We start from the raw sequence: 11,339 nt of genomic DNA, 5'->3' as shown, positions 1-11,339 counted from the left end.
CAAGTCGACGAGTGTATGACGACCAACCCAGACTACTTTTCGACGCTGAAGGATTGGAGCCAGTGGACTTTTTTACGAAGTTCTATCCGACTTCCATCTTTGCCCACATAGCAGATGAAACGAACAAGTATGCGCAACAATTCTTCGATTGCCCAGCGCCCCTCCCAGAGGCTTCTCGATTCGGCGTATGGCTGGACACCGATGAGGAGGAGATACGCGCTTTCACCGCACTTCAAATAGCGATGGGACTGGTGTCAAAGCCATCTGTGCCTCAGTACTGGGAAACGAACTCCGACATCTTAGTGACTCCTGGGTTTGCCGACGTCATTTCCAGGAATCGATTTCAGCTATTGAACACCTTCCTACATTTCAATGACAACGAGAAGCTCGTGCCCCGTGGACAGCCCGGTTTCGACCCCCTTCACAAGACGCGCCCTCTCATCGATATGTCCCAGCCGACGTACCTTGAGCATTTCCTTCCCGGGGGATACCTGTCAATCGACGAGAGCTTGGCGCCGTTCAAAGGAAGAATCTCCTACAGACAGTACATCCCAAACAAACCACGGAAATGGGGGATAAAATTCTGGATGCTCTGTGACGCCCAAACGGGATTTTGTCTGCGGTGGCGGCAGTATGTCGGAGCCGAGGGACAAGACAATGGGGACAGCGCCACTGAAGCCCTGGTGAAACAGCTGACGGAGCCATTCTACAACACGGATCGCGTGATCGTGATGGACAACTATTAAAGTTCCGTAAAGCTCTACGAGGATCTGTCACGGAACGGACTTGGAGCCTGTGGAACGGTGAGGAGCAACCGACGAGGACTTCCAGAAGAGATCCGACGTGGTGGTCTGCACCTTGCGAAAGGTGACGATCCCGTGTTTTTCGCCAAAGGGAGGGAGATGTCAGCAGTGACTTGGCATGACGTGAAACTCGTGAACGTGCTGTCGACCGTCAGCAGCAACGATCTCAAACAGAAGCAGATACGGAGTAAGAACGCCGAAGGAGGTCGCCGTACGATTCAGAAGCCAGCAACTGTTGACGTGTACAACAGGTTCATGAACGGCGTGGACAAAATGGATCAACGCATGTCCTACTACCGCTACCCTCATAAGAAAATCAAGGGATACCGCGTAACCTACCACTTCACCATGGAAGTAGCTCTCGTGAACGCTTACATCGCATTTCGCATGGCTGGCCACAAGATGTCCACGCGCGACTTCAGATGTCGGGTGATTGAGGGTCTGCTGAACGGCTACAGAGCATCTCGCTATCGTCGGACACCGTCACCTCCCATCGCCGACAACGAGGCAAGACTGACTGAGCGCCACTTCCCAGCAGAGTTCGAAGATCGACAACATCGTCCTGACTGCTACGTGTGTTCGGACCGCAGGAGGGGAAGGCGAAGACAGACGAGGACATACTGCCGACAATGTGGACTTGCTATGTGTTGCATCCCGTGTTTCGAGATCTACCACACCAGAAAAGATTTCCGATCATAGGTCACAAACACTGAGTCTTCTGATGACATGAACTCTAAACAATGTCATGAACTTGTCGTGTATAGGCCTGTCTACCGTTGCTTATAGAATATGCATGTTCAAATTACAGCTCACAGATGGCAAGCATTTCCAGGTGCATGATTCATTGTAATTACATGGACATTATTGGTTTTACGATCCAAGACTGAGATGTATTGAAGTATAATCGCGATATCTGTCTGAACTTCACCCCAAAAGAAACGTTCCGTGTACTCTCACTTGTACTCATTTGCATGTACACAAAACCAGGTGGTTATTGTCTGTCAAATCGATCCCAATTACCAATGATTATGTCATTAGCCAGGGTAACGTGAAATCTTTAGACATGAATTTCTCTGCCAAGTTATCTCTCATATTACATTGCCTATTTACAGTGTACACACAATGTATGTACATTACAATAATGGTGATATTCCCGTAATTGTAAGGATTGGTTATTTATTATCCGTAAGTCTTCGAAATAGTAATTAATAGCATTAAAAAAAATCAAATACTGTACAAAGAGATAAACGTTCATATTGATGATATGGTTATACACAAAATATCAATGACAATGTGATAATTTATTGAGATGTAGCTCACAAGTTCTTGTATTATCAGAAAAGGTTGATATTATGGGTCAAATCGATCCCCATGAGTAACCAGTGATATGCCAGTGATTGTGCCACTAGCAAGTTTATTATCAACTTGTACTAGTAATTTATTTTGTATACATACATATGTCCGACAAATTATGGAATTTTGGATTTGTGTAGTGCTCATTACACTTACAATGTATACTTGTCAGTGGCAATTCTGAATCTCGATGGTATATTGTCGTGTTTATGAATTCAATGGTGTATCTTATCAAACTTTAGATTATGTGGGGTTATTTATGTCATTGTGTAATTATTCCTTGGCTCTTCAACAATAAGTAGCCGCTGTTATGATTTTACAGCGAGTTCCACGATCGCATTTGAATAAGTAATTGTCATATCACCACATATTACATGCATGTAAGTTGTCAATGTAAGAGCAGTGAATTCTTTTCCGGATATCACTAGTCATCGTGTGAATGAGGAATTGAAAATAAAGCATTATTCACAGTGACGAGTGAAAGAGATAAACTATACTCATCTGTTTCTTATTTGTAATTTAATCAGCGTTGCTGAGTGTGTAATGTCAGATCAAAGCTGATCAATTATAGTGAGATTGCAAAACTGAAGTGTATGTAACTACTGAAGGATACTAGTAGTATCTAGAGATATTGACGAGAGAAGGTGCAATGTATATTCAGTAACAGGTTGTATATGTGGAGTGAGATCAGTTTGAAGAGAGAATACTATTGCCAGAAAGACAGAGAGAGAGAGAGAGAGAGAGAGAAAGTGACGAATGGAAATGGAACTCGACGTTCCAAAAATAGTTATCTATGACATACAGTATAACGATAATAATAATAATAATAATAATAAACATGTGTGCATATAATATATATATATATATATATATATATATATATATATGTATATATACATACATATATATATATATAAGTATATAAGTATATAATATGCGTATATTTCTTACTCTCTCTCTCTCTCTCTCTATATATATATATATATATAAATATATATATATATATATATATATATATATATATATATTGTATACATACATAGATCGAGGTCGTCAGTTTCTTCTTCGCCTAAAAACACAAAATCAAATAAACAACCGACAAACAAGACTCAAAAGCACACATACAAACAAAGCAAGAGTATGATTATTAGCACACTTAGTTGCATGTAAGGTTGGAAAAGTATAATAAGCGAAGCTGAAAACATGCACAACAAAGGAATTCATCAAATCATGCACTCCATGCAAACGTACTGTACAACAACGTCAACATGTAAGCTAACAGTTTTTATATTCGCATCAAATCATACGAGACGCAAGGTACGAAGAAACAATGCACGAAGCCTTGTACAGCAATTCCTCTTTAGAGTATATAGTTCTCTCCCCCCCCCCAAAAAAAAAAAGAGAGAGAGAGAGAGAAAAAAAAAAAGAAGAAATGAAATTCGCCAATAGGGTATTAGTAACAACAAGAGTTTGAGAGACAAAGCGATTCTGTCAGAAAGAGAGAGAGAGAGAGAGAGAAGGGACAGATGGATATTGAGGTTAACGTTACAACAATAATTTGAAGTTATTCATATATCATAGAGAGATATAATAATTTTACCTCGACTTCTTCACTTATTTTGTGAAGTAAAGATTTGAGTTAACGACATTCTTGTATGACCAAATTGCACCAATTATTGAATATTGAAAAAGGCTGCGTCTTGATCGTTTGTATGGATAGTACCCCCCCCCCAAAAAAAAAAAACACACACACACACACACACACACATATCAAACAACACACAAACAAGAATCAAGGCAAGTTCCACAACAAAAGGTTTGATTATACAGGTACACTTAGTTCTATCTTAGATTAGAACAAAAAAGCTAAGCTAAAAAAAAGGTCAAAATCACGTTGCACTTTGCACAAATTACGTAAAACAGCGTCAGGTGTCAAGTAAGACAGCCTACAGTACTGTGATCTGTTGTATTTGCCAAATTTATTCACGAAATTTTGTAGAAGAGGAAGTGCAAGAGAGTTGCTCGCCAAGTATATGAGGAGCTCATTGATACACAACAACAATAAGAAGAAATAAAGACATATCGCGGTTCGATTCATTGCCCAGAAATGTCAAAAGTAATATCTTTATTTTGTATTTCCGATGGATTTTTCACCGAGTCAAAAATCCGTTATAAAACGATCTTCAGAAGTGTAACGTCATAATAATTTGCAGCCCTCGATACGTACGATAACAACAACAGAAATGAAAACACGGCGCACTACGCGGTGCAGATAGCAATAAGGTTCGTAAGTCCACAGGAGAGTTTAGTCAGTTTAGTGAGAGTTTAGTCAGTTTGAATGACTTCCGCTATCTTGGAAAGTCCTTCACGTACGTTTTTGGATTTGATCAATGTCAACATTGGAATTCCTTTTGTTGACTAGTTTTGTTGAGCACTTTACCATTTTGCAAAACATGGGACACTTATCGTCAGAAGAAAGTACACAATAAACGCATACAAAGGGCCAAAAAGATAGGACATTAGCTATCGCGATGTGTGCTTTGTGAATGTCTATGAATCGTTTACTATGTATACAGTAGGAGAGCGGATCGTATCACCGAACGCCTTTTTTTTTGTGGCTTTGAATTCAGCACAAAGTGGATGAAATGTCGGCAAAAAATAACACCGGTTATTCACAAAGTCCTGAAAATACGAATTCAGCAAAAGTACGCAAATTATTCACTCAGGTTTTTGGAGAATAGGCTTCAAGTATATCTTTTTCTCCAAAAATTTAAAAAAAAAAATCAAAAGTTGTCTTTTACAACCGCAAAAAAAAATCGCATTATAATTAGGTACATGATTTTCGTAATGGCATAGTCAATGCTTTCACATCTTGTTCTTGCACCAGAACCACAATTCTTACCCAAGGTTCACTACATGTACCTACTAGTATTCTTACCGAGGGGAGGACAAAGAGAAAAAGAATCGGCTAATGAGGCTCATTTTTTTTCTCACCGCAAAATGTCTAATACGAACATTTTGAATAGTTCCCATGATAAAATCTTGCGATAAATCGACATCTTCTTCTAAATCTGAGGTAAAATGTGAATTTCTTAACGTTTATGCATTTTTGTGTTGCATTCTATTTTTGCGGTTTCGGTCCTTATAAACGATTTGTGAGGCCAGTCTACGAGGTCCCGCGAGTATTGAAGATCGTAAGTACGCAGAAATATGCGTACGAAATTACTATGATGTCGGGCAATACCATATCAGCTGCATTATGTATTCAGTACTTCCCTTTCTCAAGGTGTGTATATCGAACTCTTTCTAGCGCTAATGATATTATGTAATGACACATTCATACACAAAAGGGGACTATACCTGGGTATTTTTATACCCTTTTCACCTCCCCCTCTTTTTCTACCATTCTGTCTTTAGTCCTAAAGTACGCCAACCTAAATTTCTCCTGGTATTCACTTTCATTTGGACAAGGAGACCGGCAATGACAGGCTAAAAACAATGACGATCACGTCAACGCAAATTATATGGATGTGCCGTGCGGCTTAGTTCACGAGTCAAGTTTTCGCTTGCTGGTACGCGTGCATACACAAGGACAAAGGCGTTTTCTTCTTTTGTATCTGATTGTATGTAAGCGTCGGGACGATTACAGTACATCAAACAGACAAAAGGATGAAAGGCTTGACCGTCAAAATAAAAGCTGACCTTCTCTGAGGGACAAAATGAAAGCATGCTTTCAGCCGTCCCGCAGGACAGCATCCAAGCGGAACAAGACGACTGGAACCTCATAGAAAAGACACGCAGACTCAATAGCGTACACACGCGTGGTTTACCAATGAGACTTTTGATTTATACACAGCTCACAGAGGGTGCGCTCACGCCGAATTTTCCCGGCGCGAAGAAAACATACCTTGTCGAAAAATCATGAATTTACTCTAAAAAATCCTATGTAAGCATACACAAATATTTAGTTCAAACGATAGATACACTTATCTGCTGTCATTATATATCAATGGCAGTTTCATAGTGCAAGTAATTATGATACCACAAACATTTTAATGAGCAGGAGTTTTCTTGCTCTTCTTAGTCGCCGATCGGCGACCATGGCACGTCAGGACTATGGTCGCCGATCGGCGACCATGGCACGTTAAGAGTTAATGCTCTAATTAAGCTAATTTCTTTTTAAAAATGTTTCTTGTATCATTCTCCTGAGACATAGGATAAAAAAAAATCTGTATCGAAATTAATTTCTTATGTATTTGATCGTTTTTTTTGAATTTCTTATGTATTTCTTTGTTTTTCGACCTTTTGTTTTTGTTTGTTTTTTGGCCAAAATTTGTCACAGACATTTTTCGAAGCTTTATTATGCTAAAATAAATTAATTTCGTCCATTCTAAGTCAAGATATGAATTTTTATGTGAATTAATTGAAAAAACACAATTTGCATTGGATTTGTACACAAAATCACGTTTTAGAGCAATTTTGGGGTTGACGAATTTTTTTCAAACGGGCGTCGCGTCAAAACGGTACGCGCGGGCGCAACAATTTTGGTCTCAAAAGTTGCGCGATACTTGAAAGAAAAAAGTCATGAAACATCGCGGCGGGAGCTTATCGCGCCGCGAAGATATTGCGCGAAACGTCGAGGGGGGGGGGGCGCCCCCCCCCTAGCCTGATTAGGGTTAACCTTATAATGCGTATGGTGCTCAAAAGGAGTACATGCAAGTATTCATGTACTGTATTGTTACCGTTTCCAGAAGTTATTGAATTTTATTTCAGTTTTTTTTTATAATACGAAAAAAGTTCGATGATGAAATAGTCATCATTAATGCGTTGATGTGGTTGTGGTGCAAATGTCTGAGTACAGTTCCAAGTGCTTGTTCTGTGTCCAGTTACATAAAGTAGTTTTTCTCATCGATTCGATTTGTTTGAATGCATTGGATTCAGTTCTCATAATCATAAGAGTAATTAATTCTCTGACAAAAGTGTTGGTATAAAAGCGGATTGATATTCACTTACCTTGCTTTGACACACCCACACGTGACGCAATGCCACCTCCACAAGAGGGTAATTTTATCATATGTATATGGGAAGGGTGATTCTGATACTATATCCTTTATACGTAGTTGTAAGACTTTGTATGTAAAACTCACATTTTGAACTTTTTCTATTGATAGAAGATATACATTCTGCAAAGCTGCTTGCAAAAAGTTTTGTTTTTGCTTCTCTTCTGCTGCATTCGTTACACACGATTTTCTTACACTGAATATACTATACTCATAGAAAAGCATCCAGGACCGCAACTGAGAAGTTTCCACTGATTATCCAATGTTACGTTACCGTGGCCTTATTGAAATAAGATACATGTATTACGTTTCGATGTTTGCCATGCTGACATCTTGGTTATGAACGTCGTGTTTGGATTCATCATAAATAGTGGCTACTACTGCACCAAGGAAGAACTTCGGGATCACCTCACAAGCTGTACGGCCCAAGAGCTCGACATTGGAAAAAAGGCTGGTGATGAGTCATAATAAATAACCCTATATGCTCGGCAAAGGACTAACTAGGCCCTCAATGGGCAAACAAGGTCCACGAGTCCAGAACTAGGAAAAAAAAGTCGATGAGTCCGACACAAGGCAAACAAGGCCAAAGACTCCGACACTAGACAAAAAGGATCCGCGAGGCCGACACTGTGTACATTAAGCCCCGTGATGTAATGTCAGGCTCGTGGGCCTTTATTGTCCAGTCTCGGACTCTTAGGCCATTTTTGCCTGGGCCCTGTTGCATAAAACCCTTACCGCTGGACTTACCGCTCCTTTCTAGCGGTAAGTCTTCAAATTAGCGGTAAATTTTATAATCCTTGTTGCTGATTGGCAGTGACGCCTAATTTTGACGGTAGTTACCATTGAAATTCGATGGTAAGTTTTATGCAACGGGCCCCTGGTGTCGAACACATGAGCATTATTTGTCTGAAACCCCGTGGGCTGATGACTCGGTTGCTGTGTGACTCGTGGACTGTCTGACTTGTGATCTGTAGGCTATTACTCGTGAGCCGTATGACTCGTGACGTGCGCCCGCACTTTATAGATGCCAGTGAGCATGTAACCACGAACTGATGGTTTTCCCTTCGACGGACTTGGCAATGAGAAGAAAGTACCTTACCTACAGAGGCACAATCTCTTCTGCAACAAGACTCAAACTAAGTATCTCCTACTGTTAAGAGTTCTTCAACTTTTCAGTTGGGCCGCATCGAATACAAGGAAACAAGGATACAGGGAACTTATTGTCTGCTAAAAATACAGAAATTCGCCTTCCACTGGCATAACAACAAATAAGGAAACACAACAGGCAAACAAAAGCATTGCACTGACGGTGTCTTGAATGATATAGATAAGAAATATCTGTAATTCAAATAAAAATATACACAACCACCCGCACGAACGCATACATGCACACGCACATACACACACGCACACACACATGAACATCCGCATACACTCTCACACACACGCACACACACACACACACGTGAGCCATTAAAAAACCCAAATTACACATTTCCTCGATTCCAGAATCGCCCCCATCTCCCCATATCCTCTGTAAGTTATGGTGAGAAGTAGATGAAAGGAAAAAAAAATCATACATGTATGTTAAAGAGGAGTTATAGGAAAAGAAGAAAGGTACATGTGGAAGGTAGAAGGTAGTGTGGAGATCATGGCTGGCGGAGCGTTTTCAAAAGTGTGGGGGGCACTTCCGGGTTTTATGAGCTAACAAGCAAAAAAAAAAAAAAAAAGGTAATCACACCTCATCTTTCTCCTTCCACTTCCGGGTTTCTTCAGCTGACAAGCCAAAAAAAAAAAAAAAAAAAAAAAAAGGTCTTCAGCGGGGTCGCTTAGCAATGATATAACTGCAGTCGCAAACCTTTGTTCGCTCCAGGTGATACATTCTGGATTCTATATGCATTGTCAAATAGCATCCAGTATCCGCGACCATGATGGAGAAATCACCACTGAAAACTAGAACTGATCTTGTCACAAGGACAAGATAGGTGATACGCCATCAGCGTCATACAGACAAATACGACGAATTATATTTGAAAAACTATGAGTTTTGCGATGAAATTTAGTTTTTGGTAAAAGACAAAAATTGCCTATGGGATATTGCATGTGTTAGCAAAGGTACTACATTCAGGATCAATATAGTGCTAACCTACAAATCAGAATTACGTGACAGAAATGACATTTATGAACATTTAAGGGTTTGAAATTTGGCCCTAATTTGCATACTCAAGATGACGTCATATGATCTTGGTCTTTTTATAAGAAATGATCGTCTAGTCATAATCTACCTGCATACAAAATTTGGACAGATTTGGACAAGTGATTGCTGAGACGTGAAACAAAGAAAAATTCATGTTGTGCGCATGTGCACTGTGAGTGTCTTCCAAGGTTTATGACCGCTTATTTAGTCAGAGTACATGGGTGTGAACAAAAGTCAACCATGACACTATACCTTTTAAACGTCATCTTCACCTTCAAATCAACACTTACAAGTTTTAAGTTTGGCCCTAATTTGCATAGTCAAGATGACGTCATGTGATCTTGGTCTTATTATAAGAAATAATTGTCTAGTCATGATCTATGTGGATACAAAATTTGGACGAATTTCGACCAGTGGTTACTGAGATATCAAACAAAGAGAAATTCCGCTTGTGCGCATGTGCGCTATAAGTGTCTTGCGAAGGTTATGACGGCATATTAAGACAGAGTACATGGGTATCAACAAAAGTCATCCATGACACGATACCTTTTAAACGTCATCTTCACCCTCAAAATCGCAGTTAAAGATTTCAAATGTGGAAGGGGCTGTATCACCCCTAAATGTAATATCAACGCTAAATGTAATATCGACCCTAAATGTAATACGCCTTAACCCTAAATGTAATAACAACCCTAAATGTAATACATTTTAACGCTAAATGTAATAATCGAGTCAACCCTAAATGTAATACATTTTAACCCTAAATGTAATAACCGGAGACAATCCTAAATGTAATACGCGTCAACCCTAAATGTAATAACAACCCTAAATGTAATACATGTCAACCCTAAATGTAATATTGACCCTAAATGTAATACTTTTTAACCCTAAATGAAATATCGACCCTAAATGTAATACATCTTAACCCTAAATGTAATATCGACCCTAAATGTAATACACCTTAACCCTAAATGTAATAACAACCCTAAATGTAATACGTTTCAACCGTAAATGTAATATCGACCCTAAATGTAATACATTTCAACCCTAAATGTAATATCGACCCTAAATGTAATACATCTTAACGCTAAATGTAATAATAACCCTAAATGTAATACATTTTAACGCTAAATGTAATAACAATCCTAGATGTAATTCATGTCAACCCTATTAAATGTAATACATTTTAACGCTTAATGTAATTACGACCCTAAATTTAATACGCCTCATTATAGAGAGTGTAAACAATGCAGAATATCGGGCAAAAGATCAGGGGGTAGGGGATATGACGAAACTTTGTATAGCAGTCAAGAGCAGCAATGATTGCTTGGATTAGTTTTTGTTATTTACCTAGGTAAAAATCACACAGTCTTATTAATTCCTTTGTTTGCTGAGAAGTTAATTACGTCCATGTGACATAATGTATTACCGTTTTCATACAATCACACAAACATTTTGTATTCCAATGTTCATTCAGTGTTCATGATTGTTTTCAGATTTGTTGAAAAAAAAGTGGGCAAAACTTCTTTGCAAGGAAATTCTGAATATGAATAATATTGCAAGAAAAAAAAACACATACGCCTACTTATGAAACGCGAATAAGAGAATTAGAAATTAGAAAGATTCAGAAAGATTTCGCAAAATTTTTATAAACCATCATTATCTATATAGTGTTTCAATGACGAAATATCTGTCACACATTGACATGGCAGCAAATCACTGTCCGAAATATTAGCCTCATGACATTGTTCACTACTCCTGGCAATCACTACAAGTTAGTGACACAAAACTGGGGCAATTTGTCGTGGGGAGGGTACACAAAATATATTTTGTTTGTTTTTTTTTCTTGCAATATTATTCATATTCAGAATTTCCTTGTAAAGAATTTTCCCATTTTTTTTCAACAAAACTGTAAACAATCATGAA

General features: G+C 38.8%; 1 protein-coding gene across 1 annotated transcript; it reads left to right on the top strand.

The window, feature by feature from the left end:
- Positions 1–902: 902 nt before the first annotated feature.
- On the top strand, positions 903–1,502 carry LOC139716506 (piggyBac transposable element-derived protein 4-like). Its single transcript, XM_071628047.1, has one exon. It carries the CDS (start codon positions 903–905, stop codon positions 1,500–1,502), a length of 600 nt encoding a protein of 199 aa, XP_071484148.1.
- Positions 1,503–11,339: the final 9,837 nt, after the last annotated feature.

Source organism: Diadema antillarum, unplaced genomic scaffold (genome assembly GCF_040938485.1).
Source record: "Diadema antillarum isolate AM-2024a unplaced genomic scaffold, OU_Dant_1.0 scf00000066, whole genome shotgun sequence".
NCBI lineage: Eukaryota > Metazoa > Echinodermata > Echinoidea > Diadematoida > Diadematidae > Diadema > Diadema antillarum.
This window is presented reverse-complemented; position numbering and strand designations above follow the sequence as displayed.

Excerpts from the sequence above, each read along its gene's own strand:
- LOC139716506 (XM_071628047.1), top strand. The coding sequence starts at position 903 with ATGTCAGCAGTGACTTGGCATGACGTGAAACTCGTGAACGTGCTGTCG.